We start from the raw sequence: 19,739 nt of genomic DNA on the forward strand, positions 1-19,739 counted from the left end.
CTGTGTATTAAATCAAATGCCACATTAATTCTTTTGCTTCAGCACTCTTTCCCTGATGAGCATGTCAGAAGCGAAAAGAGTGATGTCTCTATTGATACTCCCAATTGCCTATGAGGATGTAAGATGTATATAATTCCATCCATCTTAAAAGCACAAGCCGAAAGTGAAAAACCAATTGACTTACTTGGGGGAAATAAAGGTTTATCATTTTGTGGACAAGTAACTGTGAACAAGAGAGAAAGTTCCTTCATCATTCTCCACAGTCCAGAATCCAGTGTGTTAAACAGCTCTGGAAACAGCTCTGATCCTCTCTACCCCAGCAGCTATACTGTATTAGGCCACTCAGCTGACAAACAACATCCGAAAAAGATGTTTCACCTATGCACACTGGATACCCAAACATGAAAATCCATATATATTCTACCTCATTCTCATGTGCAGCATACAAATGCATTCTGATTACAGCAAGCTAAACATTTACTGCAACTCTCTGCTCAACTGATTTATATCAACAAGGTGCTAATCCAAATCGTAAACTGCTTTTCAGCAGCAACAAATAAAGTTTGAAAGTGGTTTCTATCATAAAATAAGATTCTATCCAAAGCAAGCCTTAAAACTCATAAAAATCTAAACACAACTTTAATACTTTAAATCAGCTAAAGCAACAGCAAGAGAAGAAGAAGAAGAAGAAGAAGAAGAAGAAGAAGAAGAAGAAGAAGAAGAAGAAGAAGAAGAAGAAGAAGAAGAAAAAGGGGCTCCTCACAAATCTGTCAGATAAAAAATAAATGATAAAGCTGTTAGTGAAAGGTTGCCAAAGAAGGTTACAAGCAGCCTTCCCCCAAGAGGGCATTCCATGATACTGCAGGCATATCAAAGAAAGCCCTGTTCCTATTAGATGACAATTTAGCATGCAGTCCAGTAGTATGGCCACACAGGTAGATCTAAAAGCTTTAGTTTTATGAGGCTGTATTTAACAAAAGTTGCACACAGACCTTTGAATTCTTATCCTAAAACCTCCAAGGTAGCATTTAGTGACATGGCCTGAGTTTATTTATCTCTCTGTGATATCAGAGGAGCTAGGGCAGTGCATACGCAGATGACAGATTCATTAACTAGAAGTTGGTGGGGAGGTGCAGACATGGGGAAACAAATCAGGTTATGAAGTGAAAACATCCCTGTTGTGTACAGCAGGGAAAAAATGAGACTTGAAATGCAGTGGGGGGGAGGGTTGGACACACAACCTCAGTGGTTTCAAACTGCTAATGTGTACATAGCTGTAGTGCAGATGAGTAATTTATTATATGGGGTTAACACAAAAGCCAGGTTGGACACAGATTTATCTCTCAAACAAGCATGAAGGTTGCTAAAAGAAAAACACACCTGGATAAAACTGAACAAAATGCTTTCAGATAACAAGATAAAGTGTAAAGCCCAAATAAGCCCCCAATATATATTTTTCCTTTGTGTCTCTGACATGGGCAGGATATGAATCTCACCTGCTTATCCTCCTAAATCCATCAATCCATGCCATACATACTTTTATAGAAGGCTCTCTTTTCAGGCATCAGTATTACACCTGCCTGGTCATATCCTCCAGAGCAGGAGATAACAAGTTTTCTCCATATTCCGTGTGACAACCCTTTAGATATTTGAAGATGGCCATAACATCTGCTATGCCTCCTCTTTACTAGACAAAGCATACCAAATTCCTTCAACTGTTCCTCATAAGGCTTGGATTCCAGACCCTTTATCATCTTGGTTGCCCTCCTCTGCACACATTCCCACTTACATTGTGGCACCCAGAACTGGACGCAGTATTTCAGGTGTGGTCTGACCAAGGCAGAATTAAGCAGTAGTCTTACTTCCCTTGATCTGGACACTATTCTTCTGTTGATGCAGCCTACAATAGCAGTAGGTTTTTTTGCTACTGCATCACACTGTTGACTTGTGTTAAGCTTGTGATCTTCTGGGACTCCTTGATCCTTTTCACATGTACTTGCAAGCCAGGTACCCCCCCCATCTTATATTTGTGTAGCTGGCTCTTCCCGCCTAAGTGTAGAACCTTACATTTGTCCCTATTGAAATTCATTTTGTTACTTTTGGCCTAGTTCTTCAACCCGTTCAGGTCATCTTGAATCCCTATTCTGTCTTCTGCAGCATTGGCTACTCCTTCCAGTTTGGTGACATCTGAAAATCTGATGAGTGTCCCTTCAATACCTTGATCCAAGTCACTATAAAGATGTTGAACAACAATGAGGGACCTGCAACATCCCTCTTGTCTCTTTTTTTCCAGGATGACAAGGAACCATTAGCGAACGCTCTGTGGGTTTGGTCAGACAACCAGCTACAAATCCACCTATAACAGTAGCTTCAACCAGCCCTCATTTTACCAGCTTCTCCACAAGAATATCGCTGGAGACTTTGTCAAAAGCCTTACTGAAATCAAGATACACGACATATATGCATTTCCCTGATCCACCAAGCTTGTAACTCTATCAAAAGCAGAAATGATTGATTTATATACCGCTTAATAATCATTTAAAAATCTCAATGTGGTTTACATAAAATGGTATGAAATATTAATTAAAAATAGCAATAAAAGCAGATTTTTAAAACAGTAGACATCATAAAGTTATCAAAATATAAATAAAATCAAGAGGGTTTTTTTAAGGTAGACTTGCGTAAACAAAAAAGTTCTTAGCAAGTGCCAAAACATTGCAAAGAAGGCAGCTGTCTAATATTAATAGGCAGGGAATGCCAGAATGTAAGTGCTGCTTCACTGAAAGATTGATTTCTGCTGCTTCTCTGTTCTCCCTCAGGGCAAGAAGCCCCTGTTGTAGCAGTTGGAGGAGGGAGGAACCATTACTGGGCACTAGATGGCGGCAGTTTCCAAACCGTTTCAAATTCTCTTTGGGGAGCAACAACAGCTATGAGAACATCATGGGATATATTGGTTGAGAGTGCATCAGCCATTAGGTACCATTGCTACATACACTTCTTTCTTTTTTTCTTTTTTACAGTTTCTTAAATACAGTTTCTAAAGTTCCTTAACAGGTGCAACAGGTAGCAGACAAGAACAAAAAAACCGCTTAAAGGTTTTATGTTCAAACAAGTGGTATAATGGTTATTAATTAAAATAAATCAAAAGAAATAATATTCTCTTCTGCCCCATCCCTAGAACAGCGCTACACTGAATACATTGTCTTTGCTCCTGAGCTTTTTGAACATGAGTCTTGCATCATGTCTCCTGCATTGATTGCCACATGCTTAAGTTTATTCATGTTCCTCCAGTCCATCTCAGGTCTACCTAACAGCGTGTACCAACAATCTTCAACCTGCTTAGTATGGTAGAAGCAATGTCCTTGCTTTGCAAGAAGGATGAATACAGCTGCTAATGTGATTGCCAAGTGGGCCATGATTGTTGTGTGAATATAACTGCATCAATATGGCCTAATTTCCCCAGGGGCATTAAAAGAAGCTCTGCTGCTTAATCCTGCCCTTTCCTCCATTCTGACTCTGACCTTCCAAATCTGGTGGGAGATTTTAACTGATGAGTTTCTGGTGCTTCCTTTACAACACAGCTCTTCAAATTTCCAGAGGGACCCATCCAGGGTGATGCCTAACAATTCATCATTGAATATTTCCGACAAAGAGTAGATGTTCACCTCACACTGCGAGGCGTCAAAGGCACCTTATTGAATTTAAGCTGAGCTTCAGATGATATAAAGGAGTTCTAGGAAGAACTGCATGAACACAGAGAACTGACTAAACAATAGCATCTTCTGTTTTAGTGTGTGAAAAGCCAGACATGATCCATATGCACAGTAACAAAAATATTACTCCCCCCACAAGGATGCTCTCATTTGGTGCTGCAGCTATAGCTGGAAGCAGTTTTCTGTTATAACACTTTAGACTGTGTAGTATTTAAATAGTGCCTAGTGTGGTGGGACTGAGCTGTTCTCCCTTCCTTACTCTGACAAGGTGAGACAGGGTGGTGGCATTCTTCATTGTCTGCCTGTGTTTATTTGGCAAAAGTTCGTGCTCCTGTTCTCATATTGACAAGACTTCCATTTTCTGAAGCCTTCTTACCTCTAACAGCTTCTTTGACTCTTCATTAACCAATGTGGCACCCTCTTGGCCTTGGTGGTCCATTTCCTGATGTGAGGCATACATTCTAGGCCTGCAGTTGAAGAAAATGGCTCTGTTGCTATTGCATCTAGTCAGGAGATAAGCTAATATAGCTTTTATGAAAACACATTTGCTTACACAAGCTGTTTAAATTGGCCTTTTGGTCCCATCTTCTTTTCGTGGTGGGAAATACATTTTCATTGGCTTATCCAATGTAGATGACTTACTGTTGCTGTTAGATAGAGCCTGAGCAGTTAAGGCTGCTTCCTGTAATTCACTTCATTAAGTCAGAAGCAAAGTGCTTTGAAATACATTGATGCTGCACTAAAATAAGTCTGTTCTTTACAATTGTGTCTATCACTGTGAAGAAGATATTGCTGTAGCAGAACTTGCCAAGGAATGATGCATCTATTTGATATAGGGAATTGAATGCTGGTCAGGAAGGTTCAGGTTCCAATCCTATGCTTACCAATGAGAAAGTCCCAGTTTACTTCTGAGTAAACATGCACAATACTTTCTTAGCCCCAATTTTTCCGGGTGGCCTTGGGCATGTTTTGTGAGCCTGGTAAAATGTTTGTCTGCCAAAGAGGATGGATGGATAGAATTTTAGATTTGGAAGGGTCCATGGTGATCATCTTTTGGATCCTCCTGCTCAATGCAGGATCTAAAATGTAGGATACAACAACAGCATCTCTTGTGACTTCTGCTTAAATAGCACCAGCATAGATGCCACCACCATCTTCCAAAGCAGTTTGGTCCAGTATCAAACACATCCTATTTAGGAAGGTTTTCCTCTCATTTACCCAAAATCTGCTTCTCTGCATCTTCCACCCATTGGTTCTCATGCTGCTCTCTGGAGCAACCAAGAACAAAATCCCTCCATCTTCTACCTGACAGCCCTTCAGATATTTGAAGACAGCTATCACATCCTCACTGGGAGGGCATTCCATAGTTGGGGAGCCACTACAGAAAAGGCCCTTTCTTCACTGCATCTCCCTCTCCCTCATTTCAACAGAACCTGTGCAGGAGAACTTCCTAGAGGATTGTGCCCAGTCTTTCCACCCCTCACAGCTGAGAATACAGTTAGGTTTTATCTATTCTCATTTCCTTTTGCTGTAGATTCAAGCTCCGCAAAGTAAATAATTTTTTAAGCTTCTCTCAGACTCAAGCAGTGTTGTTGTTTTCCAGAAGGCACACTGGAAAAAAATCACCGCAAGCCAGTAAGGTTCGTCTTCTCAGAAAGTAAATGTGCAGCGTCAAAGATAGATACAAATAGACTGCCAGTTACAGTAAATTCCCATCTTGTGTGTCAATAGATCCAGCCTTGTCAGATGAGAAAATTAAAATGTTATTGATCAGGGAAACTAAGCAAAGCTTTTGAGAAACTCTCTGTTTGAAAAATGCTCCTCATTCTGCCTTGCCAGGGCAGGTGCCTGGTTGAAGAGGCACTGGGCAAAGTGTCCTTTGGACATCCTTTTGGTCCCCCACCCCAGAGTCAGGTGTGGTGTGGATGATGCCACTGCTGCAGGCAAGTTTTCTCAGTAGAGCAAATGCCTCTTCTGAGGCAAGTGATCTCATTCTGCCACACACACAACACACAGGCAGGTCAGTGCCTTCATGTCACACTTGTGGACGTTCCAGAAGCAATTGGTTGGCCACTATTAGAAACAAGACTACATGGTGCTTTCTCTGAGCATGCAGGGCTCTTTTTTCTTCTCTTCCTCTTAAGGACTATTTTGGGGTGGGGAACCTTTTTTTGCCCTGAAAGCCACATTCATTTCTGGGATGCATTCTGAGGGCTGCATGCTAGTGGTGGGCAGGGCCAGAGGCAAAAAGTGGGCGGAGCAATGAATGGCAATTTTACCTTTGTACAAGAAGCTAGGTTATATGTGCACTCTCACACCCCTCCTTATCCTCCATCCAGACAAGCAAGAGGTGTAATCAGAGTTCAAGTTCACACTCTAGCTGGGCAAAAGCACGGGTGGGTGGGTGGGAGTAGGACCAGTGAGGGATGTGGCCTGAGGAAATTTCTGAGGGCCACATGGACTGCCAGATGGACTACGCCCAAGCCTGATGTTCCTCCCCTTTCAACAACAACAACAATTTATTTATACCCCGCCCTTCTGGCTGGGTATTCCCAGCCACTCTGGGCTGCTTCCAGCAAAATATTAAAATACAATAGTCTATTAAACATTAAAGACTTCCCTAAACAGATGTCTTCTAAAAGTCTGGTAGTTGTTTTTCTCTTTGACATCTGGTGGGAGGGCATTCCACAGGGTAGGTGCCAGTACTGAGAAGGCCCTCTGCCTGGTTCCCTGTAGCTTGGCTTCTCGCAGTGAGGGAACCACCAGAAAGCCCTTGGCGCTGGACTTCAGTGTCCGAGCAGAACAATGGGGGTGGAGACGCTCCTTCAGGTATACTGGGCCGAGGCCATTTAGGGTGCTTTTCCAGTGCTTTTCTTCTAGGGAAAAAAGTGCTGGTACTCCGTACCCTTGAGTACCCTCGGGGGGCAACTATGTCTGTTTCTTTAATAGAATAGTGGCACCCTCTCTGTGGAACACGCTCCCTTCAGATGTCAAGGAGATAAGAACTACATAACTTTTAGAAGACATCTGAAGGCAGCTCTGTATTGGGAAGTTTTTAATGTTTGATGCTTTATTATGTTTCTATATATGCTGTAAGCCAGGGTATAATAATAATAATAATAATAATAATAATAATAATAATAATAATAATTGGGCATCATAGACTGGATGAATGGTGTGTGTGTGTGTGTGTGTGTGTGTAGACCCAAACACACACACACACACACACACACACACACACACACACATTCATGCATGTATGTGAATTATCTCATTTGTGAATGACTAGAACACAACCTCCAAGGGTGGAGTCACATCCCTTTACAATCCATTGATCCCAGTTCATAAATTAAATGAAGGAAGTGTGGTTGCCAATGGGATGAGAAACCCTAACCACAGGACACAACACAGGCAACAGGTCAGCTTTGCCTCACAGGATGTACCTTTGTATTGCCACATTTGATTTCTGCTCACTTGCTGGGATAAGCTCTTATTTGCTTGGTTTCTTCGGTGGTTCACGGTAATTAACTCACAGCCATGCACCCTGGGATGGTATTGAAGCACCAGGGCAATCTAAAAAGTCCCATCTTCTAAATAATTACTGGTTCCCAGCAGAGAAAGTTGCTGATGCACTTTTAGAGAACTGGGTAATTAAACATGGCATGTGAGCATCTAAATTAGGAACAGGAAATGTGCTTCCAGTTATATAGTTCAACTATCTAGCATATATTCCATTCGTGTCAAATCTGTTGCTAAATTTCCAGTAGATTTCTAACTGCAATAAACATGAAAAGGCTTGACTGTAATCTCCAGTCTGACATTTCCCCTTCCTCAAGCTAAACAGTTTTGATAGTTTTGCTTTCAGATTCCATCCATAGCCCTGGTCTTTCCATTTCAATTGTTAACAAACAAAGGAGTTCATTCTTTCCTTTCTTTTGAATTTCCTTTCTGTTTTGGTTTGTTCTTTTACTTTGCTTCATGTTGCATTACTATGATACCATTTTACAGCACAAGCCCATGCAGAACTACTTGGAATTAAGCCCCACTGAGTTCAATGGGGGATACTGCAAGGTAAGTAGAAGCAGGGTGTATGATGTTCCTGCTAAACATCAGGAAAAACTTTCCGACAGTAAGAGCTGTTCAACAGTGGAACGGTCTCCCTTAGGAAGTTGTGCTTTTAAAGCAGAGGATGGGGGGGGGGTCATCTGTCATGGATGCTTTAGCTGAGATTCCTGCATTGCAGGGGGTCAGACTAGAGATGACTCTCGGGGTCCCATCCAGTTCTAGAATTCTAGATTTTATGACTTGATTGTAAACAACAACAACAACAACAACACCTTCATAGAGATTTACAAAGAAGATAAACAAATAAGGCTAAATAAAATTACAAATGTCTAGTTTGACCCTCACCTAATCTAAGGTTAAAGTGTTATAATTTAAATTTCGGCATATTCCTTTTCTTCCTCTAGCTTAATTTATTTTGTCTTTTGTAAATACACCATATTACACAATATATTAGATTACAAGCCCATCCAGGCAAGACCTGTTTTTCTTAGGCTTATATCTTTTAGGTGTTCAATAAATTATGAATATTGGGATTAAACACATCAGTTTCAACTGAGTTATCTTTAAAGAATTATGCTGAGTGCATCAGACTCCTTCATGCATTGCTTTGTACCCATATATCTGGTTGGTCTAGTACGCATATTAAACAAGGATTTCTCTGACATATTACCATTTCCTAATTATTTTGGAGTAAGACTTGGAACTTGCCTTATCAATCACAAACTGAGCAATACACCATATTACACAGAGTCTGGTGATCTTCTGAGGAGTTCTGCATACCTGAACATTTTCTTAGTGTATATTAATATGCAACTCCCAACCCAATCAAAGAAATTGGATTGAATGGAGCAATTTTTACCCCCACAATTTACAGACGGTTTGCCCTTTAAGGATCTGAGTTCAATACAAGGAGGCAGAGCCTGGAAAGTAGTCTGGGGCAGGGGTTCAGAAAGAGGCTTTGTCAGAGCTGGCTTCAGGACCATGGATAGCTGTATTGGAGCTATCCATTGTCCTGCAACTCCCAATTCATCTTGCCTTGTGGCATCTGGCATCCAACCAGAATACACCACTTTTGTTCTTATTGACTCACTAACTATCGCCTCATGTTTTGTGATTCTTTCCTTCACATTTTAAAGCTAAAGTAGCCTGTGGCGGGCCAAGTCTACTCTTTCAGAGGACAGAGCTGGGATGGAGGAGAAAGTTGACGGAGGGAAAGACAGGAGAAAAAGAAAGGAGGAAGAAAAGAAGGAGAAAGACAATCATATGTGCTGAAAACAAATTAAGCACCTCTTGGTGTAGGTAGGTGTAAATGGTGGGCACTGGTTATGAAAAAGATAGAGCCTAATGCAATAGAAGGACAGGATTGTTGTCAATGATTATGGTGAAGGTGGGAATGAGAAGAATGAGAACAACTATAACAGCAGCAGCCTCTACAGATCCAGGATCACACTGGAGGATTTCAGTGCAAGCAAAAAGCAAGTAAGGTTAGTTGAAAATAAATGTCATCCTAAGGCAAATGCCAGGAAGATTAATAGGAGGAGTCTAGGGGCTCCTGGCTTATAATTCTAATTCTAATTCTAATTCCTGACTCATCAGGATGCTGCAATATAAATATATCAGTGGTTTATTTATTACCTATTCTGACTTAAGCAGATAGGTGGGTACTCACAAATGACTTATAATAAAACGGAAACATTTCTCTCCACAGTTAACTAATTTGCGCCTGCAATGCCCTTGCACATAGTCAAGCCATACTTTGCAAGTTATTCTGCAATTGAACCTTGGAACCCTGTGGACGGTTGCTCTTTTTTCACATTTATCTTGCTCTTGTCATGTGTGCCATGTTCATTTGCCATGAGAAGATGCTGCTGTTTTGCTTGCTGCTGATCGATGCTTTGGGGTCCCTTGAGAAATCCTCTTTACTGTGCAGTCATGATGATTTATGCACCTGATGATGTCAGGGATGTTATACAGCATTCTGCTTTCAATACTGCCTGTAAAGGTTTTGGGGTGAACATACTGCTTCATTGCAAATCACTGCATGTCCCATAATGTCCTGCTAAAACCCTGCAGCTTTTTTTACTAAAAATGTGCCAGGATTTTCTTGTCCCACTTTGGTTGCAACACAGTACAGGGGTGCCCCTCCAGATGACATGATATGCTGCAGAAAACACCGGCAAAACAAAACTCCATTCTGGAGGGGCCCTTACACATTGAGTTCTGACTTCTGCTGATTAAATCGGAGGCAACTTCTACAGTTAGCTTAGTGACTATCCACAAATACCATGAAAGGCACTTTACTTTAAGAAAGTTGCTCAGGTGAGCATGAACTCCCCTTCTTATCTCAGACAGCAGTGAGCCCCATCTCAGGCATATAAAGTGCTTCTCACAATTAGGGCCAAATTAGATGTAACATCAAATGCATTTAATACAAAGATGCATCATTGTATTTCATGATTACTTTATATATATATATATATATATATATATATATATATATATATATATATATATATATATACTGCACCTGAGGAAGGCTCCCTGGAAACTATCAGAATCACAGCAGATAGAAAGGCAAAATACAACTTTAAAATGGCTGTTTGCCTTGGTGCCAAAAGGGTATTTCCTCCCAATATGGGATTTCCTCCCAATGGAAATAGCAGTTTCAGAAGAGCAATTTTAGTTTGGACTGCAGCTGCAATTCTGATAATTAGCAAAAACCACCCCCAAAAAACATTGTGTGCATTTTTACAAAGAGCTGTTCATGGTGAATGCAGACACATTTAATGACCCAGAGTTTAACTGGGTGCAGGGGACTGCCCTTTCTCTGCTAATTTCTGCCTTTGCCATCAGCTACTTGGGGTGGGTGAGAGGTGTTCACCGTTTTCTCATCCATTCTTCTTTCCTAGCTGCACTTCTATATGAGGGAGGCAGCCTGCAAACTACCTAGGTAAGTTAAGAAGGAAGGGACCCCTCTCAGCCCACTGCTACTTGTTGGTAGTGGGGCACTAAGTTTGCATTGTTTGTCGCAACAAAGACAGTAAAGCACAGAAATCGCATGTGCTCTTGGACTACCCAGTTCATGTTCTCCCTTGAGATTTGCTGGCCACACTAGATACTGCAACCAGACCATTGTTTCTCACAAGTGAAGCCTCACTTCTCTGAGAATATTATTTCAGGAGGACGTCTTGGAAACATTTGTTTCCCCAGCAGAAGGAGGGTGCAGTGGTGACACTGCTCGATCAAAGCACCCTTTTAGAATGGAGATTGAAAGAGGTGGGTTAGTGGAACCTATCCTGCTCTCTAAGTCCCAGAGCTCTAACAGTGTCCCTGCTTTAGAAACAACAGCTCTCTCTTTGAAGGGCTCTGTCCAACTTCATGAGAAAGAGGCATCAGATGGGAGAGCTTCAGGGGCCTTGAAGTTGCCCATCATAAGTCAGCACCTGGACAGCAAACACACATCAAAAGCCCCCTGGTCCCAGTCTTTCCCACTATGGTGAGATGCAGTGCATTTCCAGTTAGATTCTAGTGTTTGTTTCTGAATTTGAATCTCTATGTATAAATTAACATGTGCTCAGAAGAAGAAGAAGAGTTTGGATTTGATATCCTGCTTTATCACTACCCAAAGGAGTCTCAAAGCGGCTAACATTCTCCTTTCCCTTCCTCCCCCACAACAAACACTCTGTGAGGTGAGTGAGGCTGAGAGACTTCAAAGAAGTGTGACTAGCCCAAGGTCACCCAGCAGCTGCATGTGGAGGAGCAGAGACACAAACCCGGTTCCCCAGATTACGAGTCCACCGCCCTTAACCACTACTCCACACTCACACAGAACTCATGTGCCCCATTTTGTCCTCATTGGCTGTTCATAACTAATGTTGAAGTTCAACTGCCAATGCAGCAGAAATGGGAGAAGGGTGACACCATCTTGCCCTTCACATCAGGCAGCAAAATGTCTTAGCCTAGTTCTGCTTTGTTGCATCTATGTATGCAGAAGGCCTCAAATATAGCTCTGGACATCTCCAGTTAAAAGAATTGGATAGACAGTGATGTAAAATCCCTCCATTTGAGATCCAAGGAAGCCATTTCTAGAGTAGACATCTATGGGCTAGGTCCTGGCATAAGGTAGATTTCTGTGCTTCTAACCATGTGCTGGTCTCAGTAGAGCAGGCATAGGCAAACTTGGCCCTCCAGATATTTTGGGACTACAACTCCCTAGCTAACATGACCAGTGGTCAGGGATGATGGGAACTGTGGTCTCAAAACATCTGGAGGGCCGAGTTTGCCTATGCCTACAGAAGAGAATTTGTCTTTTACTTGTTGGATAGGACTAGAAGGCTGAGATTCTCTTTCCAGGTACAGAGTTCTCAACCTTTAGCTATGGTGGTGTAACCCACTGCTTATGCCAACTCAGTTACTATGCATCAGTTAGTGTAATCTAACCACTGTTGTCTCTGAGGAGACCATGTACTTCTAGTTTATATTCCACCCACTCCTTTCTAAAGGCCTAAAGGTGTACATATGGGCATAACACTGGTGATCCACTGTAATGTAATGGCTAGGGTGTCAGAGTAGGAACTGCGAAACCAGGGTTCAAATCCCTACTCAGTCAGTTCAGTGGGTGACCTTGGGCCAGTCACTGTCTCTCAGCCTAACCTACCTCACAGGGTTGTTGTGATGGCAAATGTTTGCCACCTTAAACTCCCTTTGATATCTAAAGGTAATGATAATAAGTGATAATAAATTGGTAAATTCATACAAATGGATAATTAAAGCCACAAGACTTCAACGTCTTGTAAATCCACCAACATTACATTAAAAATAAAGCAATCTTAAAAATGATGTGTGATTAAATTCCACGTGCAATAAATCTTTCAAAGCCCCCAGACTGCTGTCATCATCGTCCTCCTCCTGTTTTGCTATGTTATGGATACGAGCCTTGTCTGTGGTATCGGGGATCATCACAGCAAGTCTCACATCAGTAAAAGAGATTGAAAGGGGCTGAGAAGATGTTAAATAGAGAGGCAGGAGAGAGGGGTGTGATCAGCTCTCGTTGAGAACCTAACAAGGCAGAAAGGAGAAGAGGGACTCGCGACACCACAGTGCAGCCGTGACATGAAAGAGAGGCTGTGAAGAGGAGGGAAAAGACAAGGATCTCCTTATTCTTTCAAGCACCATGAAAATAACTATCCAAATCATGTGCATCTTTCTGTTGATAACCTTGTATGAGTGTGCAGTAATCACAGGGGTAAGTTGTTCTTTTCTTTCTACTTCGGTCGTCTGATTCTAATTGTGGCAGAAGGTCTGGCAGGGATGTGTGGGAACTTGTACCCCATTTGCTAGGGAGATGGGACCATGATTTTGGCAAGTGTGTGTCAGAAGCAAACTAGAAATTTGTTCTCCAGAGCAAAGGTCTTCTTGGCAGAAGCCCCAAATCTGCATTTTAAAAACTAGAATTGCTATCATTTAATGTCATGGCAATACTTACAGTAGCAATTAGAAAGCTGTGTTACCTTCTATTGTCAGCTGATATATATGGCCATGCTTAATTCAGATTTGGGCTCTGCTACTTAGGTCTAACCACTGCACTGGTAAAGTTGATGGGACAAGCTTGACTGAAAGAAGTGGACTGTGATTTGCATGTTTATATGTTTAGAGCCAGGGTGGAAGAAATGAAGGGATGGCTTTCATTTTTTAATATGACAGTAAAAATGTTACTTTACCCTTTATTAAGGACATACATCCATTTAATGCAACTTCGGGATTGAAAAGGGAAAAAAAACAAATCTAACCCTGCAAAATGACAACAAAAGAAATAAAACATCAAAAGAAAAGGACAAGAGTGACACAAAGTATTTTAATTATTTAAGGCTTGCTGTATTTTCAGCTTCACAAAGCTCCAGGTCCTGGAGTCATGGAACTGGGTGCAAATATTTTGCTTGAACTTATATTGAAGTTGGGGGGGGGGGTGGTTGGAAAAATATTTGTGATCACAGAGGAGGGTGGGGAATTAAAATGTGACCCTAACCCATTTATGTAATGGTTCAAGAGTTTAGTGTGCAAGCTAAATGAATGTCAAATTATTTTTCCATCTTAATTTTTAAAAACAACAATGCTGAATTTGACTAGCAATACTGAATAGTAAGAATTGCTTTTTTTTGTCTGCGATACAGAATAGTTCTCTAAATGTTCACTATAAACACAACCTTAATTATTGAAATGCTTTTCTTCCTTGATAGTGGGTTGTATCACACTAAATCAATTCAGAGCAAACCTATCAAAATTAATGGACCTAAGTTATGTCCATTACTTTCAGTAGGTCTACTTGAAGTAGAACTAACATTGGATACATAGTTTTTGCCACTCAATATTACTGATTCTGCCAAACTTGTTTATTTCCAATATAGAATTTCCTACACAAAATGATAAGAAAACTCCCCCCCCCCCAATGCTGCTGTTTCACAACTTAAAGTAGCTTTAAAATGCCTATTATTACCAGAGCTGGTGCAAATTTTATATTTAAAGTATATTTTAACACCTAATTAATACCTCCATGTGTTAATTAAGGCCTTTATAGAAGATTGCAGCAGTTTATTCTGTGTTTAGAAAAATGGCAAAGGTAGCCCCAGAGATGTTTCATAAGTTTCAGTACTGCATGTTACACCACTCATGTGAGAAGAGCGCTTGCGTGAGTAGCTATTTCCACACAGCAGCTGATTTCTACATCAGCTCTAGGGCAAAATCCTGTTTGTGGTTGGAGAAGGACTGTAGGTCAATGGTAGATTGTCTGCTTTGCATGCAGAGGGTTGCAGGTTCAATTCCCAGCATCTCCAGGTACAGCTTGGGAGAAATCTCTGCCTGCAATCCCAGAGAGCAGATGCCAGCCAGTGTTGAGAATACTAAGCTAGATAGAACAATGGTCTGATGCAATATAAGGCAGCTTCCTATGAAGCTGCTGGGAAATCTCTTTAGAACTGAAGGCTGCTTAAGTGTTTAGAAAGCCACTGCTATATATATAAAGATGGTGTAGAAGTGGCAGAAAAGCCAGCTGATAAAACAGCAACAAAGCATTAATAAGGTGGCTTTCTAAGGCTCAAGGCAGCTTCTGCTAAAATTGATGTAAAAGCACAGCATGGAAACTAGGCAGGGTAACCACCCAAGCATTTCAATGCATATATAAGTGAAAATAGTCTATAAAAGCACCATATTATGGGAAATTGCTTTGCAACAATGTGTAACTATCAGTGGGATTCGCCTAAGGAGTCTCATCAGCTGATGCAAGGACTTCCACTTCTTCAATGGACAAAAATATTACGTGGTCTTTTGAGGGAAAAACAGTATTCTTCTGTGAAAAATAAAATTGCTTCCAATGATACAGAGCACTTATTTAGATGTGGCATGGAATTTTTTGTGATATAAATGCTTTTAAACAACTTCATAAATGCTATTCTATATAGGTCTAAAACAAGAAGAATTCAAATTAATTCAAAGTCAAATGTCAAGTACCACTGTTTCGTCAATACTCCATCACAGTCATCTTCCCCAGCCCCCCCCTATCAAACAAGGATGAAACTGTCAAACTTCATATTCTAATAACTGGGTTGTGGTAGTTTCATTATTGATGGGTTACTTCCTGTTCCTTAAATAATTCTGATGGCTTCAATGTGATGTCTCATGAATAAGCTTGGCAGAACTTGATTTTTATTTGTTTGGCATTTCCTTGAATAAGACTGATACTTATTTTCCTCATCTTTACTTAATTTAAACTATTTGAATTTTAACAGATGCAGCAAATTGCATTATTACGTATTTGTCCTGACTTTTATCTATTTAAATTGTCACAGCTGTGTGAGTGAGTCAGATGGTTTTTGAATGACAGTGGAAGTAGATGTTTTAAAAAGATCAACCCACTTTAGGGCTACATCTATAAACCAATAACCATTTTTTTAAAAAATTATGCAAGGTCATAGCTGGAAGGGATCTTATGACATATTATCCAATGGAGTGCTCAATGGCAAGATCCACTATGTCCACCCCACCTTTCAGAGGGTGGAATGCAATGTAGCACTGAGTCTCTCCTCCACTCCTTCCCCACATGCCCCCTAGAGCTTTTCTAGATGTTTCCCCAACCCTCTGGGGAAGTGTAGGGCAGACACTGGGGGGTGGGGGGTGGGAAGGGAGTTCCCATTACACAAGTGGAAACCGTTGTGCCAATGGGATACCAAATACAGTCCAGTGTAACCAATTCATCAGATTTTTCATGCTCCAAAAGAAAAAACAAAACAAATGAGGAGTAGTCAGGTAGGATTGCAGAGTGAAGAGAAAAATATTTAGTAAGAGCTGCACCAAAGGCAAATTAGAGATGAGCTTGCAGTATCTCCAAATCTGGGAGAGTTGTGTACCTGATGGGATACCTGCCAAAGCCTTCAAAGTGTGCGGAATTGAACTTACACAACAACTTCACAAGCTCATTGAAAAAAATTGGGGAGAGAGATCACAGCAGACTTTAGGGATGCCAAAATTATCAATCTCTTTTTAAAAGGTGATAGAACAGATTGCAGAAACTATCGAGGCATCTCCTTATTAGCTGCGGTCGGCAAAATTCTTAGCAAACCGTCTCATAACAATATTGAAGGCTACTCTTCCTGAATCCCAAAATGGTTTTAGACCTTCTAGGGGGACAGTGGATATGATTTTCACCACTCAATTACTTCAAGAAAAATGCAGAGAGCAAAACCAACCCCTGTATATGGCATTTATTGACCTGACTAAGGCCTTTGACACTGTAAATCATAATGCCCTGTGGACTGTCCTTCTGAAAATCGGCTGCCCAGATAAATTTGTAAATATCCTTCAGCTCCTCCATGTTAATATGACAGCAACAATCCTAGCCGCTTTCTGGATGTTCCCACAATGCCACAGAGAGATGCTACCTGCTGGGGAAAATAGAAACAATGGGCAGCTCACAGGCACCCACCACAGATTGCTGCAATGCTGTTGCCTTCAGGAGAGGGGCAGACACACTGGGAGGCCCTTACCCTTGGTGCCAGCCTTGTCTAAACGTTACTACTGCTTACACAAAAACCTGTGCCCCTATAATCACCACCAACATGGCTACTCTTCCTACTCCGCAATGTCTCCGAGACATAATGGTTTTTTTTCTATCCTAAAAAGCTCTTCACCAGAGATGGGCACCACACCTTTAAATTTCCTAGATACAATTGCACCTCCAGACAAGTCAGTTTGTTACCAGCAATAGTAGTTTCCTCCATGTTGCTAATTCATACTACTGTGGTGCATCTTTCTTCTAGGCCTGTGAAAGGGACCTCCAGTGTGGAGTTGGGACATGCTGCGCCATCAGCTTGTGGCTCCGGGGGCTCCGGATGTGCACGCCATTAGGGCAAGAGGGAGATGAATGCCACCCCATCAGTCATAAGGTATTTGCAAGTGGCCACGGCCCACAAACCAACATCCTTTGATTTTAATGTTCTTAATGACTGCTGATGCACTATTTAAAAAAAAACAAAAACAAAACAAAACATAGTTGGTCAGAAGAGGGGGAGCACATTTGGACAGGGTGCTGCCATGCCTGAAGGGGTGTGGAATGTCTCTGAGCAGTGGTTGGCTTGTCTGTCTACTTGTCTTCAGGCATGGAGGCAAGGGCAGAGTGGAGGCAGAAGAGCAATAGAAGGAGAGGGACACGATAAAGTGGTACCTCGGGTTAAGTACTTAATTCGTTCGGGAGGTCCGTTCTTAACCTGAAACTGTTCTTAACCTGAAGCATGACTTTAGCTAAGGGGCCTCCTGCTGCCACCGCATAATTTCTGTTCTCATCCTGAAGCAAAGTTCTTAACCCGAGGTACTATTTCTGGGTTGGCAGAGTCTGTAACCTGAAGCGTCTGTAACCTGAAGTGTCTGTAACCCGGGGTACCACTGTACATCTGATGTGGTTGCTTTCTGTCTGATCTTTGTACATGTGTGCTGGCTAGTATTAGAGTATTAGAGTCCAGCTTGTAGTATTTGTAGATGTCTATTTGTACTCATATTTGCAGTTTAGTCCAGTGAATAGCTTTTGGGATGCAATAGTTAATTGCTTCCACCCCTTGAACCAGATCTGCTGTGGACCTGGGAGTTCTAGCAAAAACACAAAGTAGATTCCACAAGTCTGCCCAGCTCTGTTCTAAAGCATTTACCTTGGGTTTCACTGATAGCATATTATTAACATTCTTCATTTTGTGTTTTCTTTGAAAGGTCCCTTTCTTTGGAAAACGGCAACATCATACCTGTCCATGTTTGCCAAACTTCATATGCTCCAAATTCATTGATGGTCGATACCGATGTTCAATAGACTTCAAGAGTATGGACTTTTAATGGAAAGGAAAGCTGTATAGTCCTTCCTAATCTGCAGTGCATATTAAACACATCCTTATGTCTTTGACATCCTATGAGAAGAATTCAGTGTCCATTCACCCAAGCATTGTCTATTGACATTAATGGAGTCAGTGATTCATCAACACACAAGAATTGTGCTCACAAATTAATCAGGGGAGATTTTAGAATATAATTGATTAATTGAAATAAGTTTGGGGAATTGCTGTTTGCACTCCATCCTAAAAAGGCTGTTGATCAGTTGGGCTTGTCTAGAGCAGACACTCCAACCCTACACATGTTTCAGCCTACGTCCCCCATCAGCCTCAGCCACTGGTTTTTAAAGGTTTTCAAATGCCACTCTGAGCATGTGTGTGTGTGTGTGTGAAAAAAATCAAATCAGGATTGCAATATGGGAGGTTCAAACCTTTCCCCCTATAGATTTCCCCTAATAAAATCCCCTCTGCAACTGCCAGCTGCCCCTAGTACTGTGGTCTTGGTTATATTCTTCCTCCTCCTCATCCATGACTGCTATTAAATCTTTAAAGTTCAAAGTCCCGTCTAGTTTGGCCCTGCCCCGATTTTCATTATTAAAGCCTGAATAAGTATAAGTTTTTTCGCTATTGGGTGAGCTCTGCAGTTGACATGCACCCCCTCTACTGACACAGAGAGAGAGAGAGGGAGAGGGAGTGCTGTATTCTTCCAGTACCAGTTTCCAGGCTTCCATATGCTCTGGGCAGACTATTACTTCTTCCCTTAAACACTCTTCCACCTCCACCCCCAGAAACTCAGCCAGTGGAATTGTTTCTCCTGTTTATGTAGATACCACCTCACAGATTATTTAATAAAATATGAAAATAAAAAGCCAATCCTTAAAATAAATTAATAAAAACCTTGAAACATTCCTCAAGGGGGATGGCTGGAGGGAAAGAGAAAGACAAGTGATATGATTGCCACAAGGACTGACCATATCTGCATTCCACACAGTTAGCTCTCACTGGAATCAAGAGGAAAGCATTGCTTTTTATCTTGACTCAATTTGACAATGTGTACATCTATTGAAAAATGGTCTGAGCGTGAATTCCTAGCAGGCTCACTGCTGAAGATGTGTATATCCAAATCGCAGCCTCAAGTACATTGCTTTGACTGTGGATTGAAGCCCAGAATTATGGGGCCTGAATATGCCATATAATGCGGAATGTTTCTCTGTAATGTGTACATTTGTTTTTTTAACCATCATGTGTGCTGTATTGTACTTTGAATTATTTCCCTGCAGTCGTTCATAATATTATATATGTATGGAACTTCTGTCTTGTTGTGAAATTGTGGTATTGTTTTGGGAACTCTTTGGCTGGAGCCAAAAGTTCAAAGCCTTTTCATAGATGCTTGAAAAAGAGGCCACTTCTCATGACATGGACAATTCTCTTACTTTTGCCACTGATAAATAGGTTTTACTGTTTTTTTGTACAGCTTCAGAAACCTGTTTCACCAATAGGACAAAAAGGAAATTGTGCGAATGCACTATGGGAAGAAGACCCTGCAGGATCAGGCCAATGGCCCATCTAGTCCAACATCCTGTTCTCTCAATAGCCAACC

General features: G+C 41.3%; 1 protein-coding gene across 1 annotated transcript; it reads left to right on the top strand.

Moving 5' to 3' along the window:
• Positions 1 to 12,722: 12,722 nt before the first annotated feature.
• PROK1 (prokineticin 1) lies at positions 12,723 to 18,522 on the top strand. Its single transcript, XM_081917426.1, has 3 exons — positions 12,723 to 13,023; positions 17,087 to 17,212; positions 18,027 to 18,522. The coding sequence occupies exons 1-3, from the start codon at positions 12,952 to 12,954 to the stop codon at positions 18,144 to 18,146; spliced, it is 318 nt and encodes a 105-aa protein (XP_081773552.1). The 5' UTR covers positions 12,723 to 12,951; the 3' UTR covers positions 18,147 to 18,522.
• Positions 18,523 to 19,739: the final 1,217 nt, after the last annotated feature.

This window comes from Podarcis melisellensis, assembly GCF_964234715.1.
Source record: "Podarcis melisellensis genome assembly, chromosome: 6".
Classification (NCBI taxonomy): Eukaryota; Metazoa; Chordata; class Lepidosauria; order Squamata; family Lacertidae; genus Podarcis; species Podarcis melisellensis.

Excerpts from the sequence above, each read along its gene's own strand:
- PROK1 (XM_081917426.1), top strand. The coding sequence starts at position 12,952 with ATGAAAATAACTATCCAAATCATGTGCATCTTTCTGTTGATAACCTTG. Across the intron at positions 13,024-17,086 it reads AGTGTGCAGTAATCACAGGG|GCCTGTGAAAGGGACCTCCA; the intron begins GTAAGTTGTTCT and ends TCTTTCTTCTAG. Across the intron at positions 17,213-18,026 it reads GCCACCCCATCAGTCATAAG|GTCCCTTTCTTTGGAAAACG; the intron begins GTATTTGCAAGT and ends TTTCTTTGAAAG.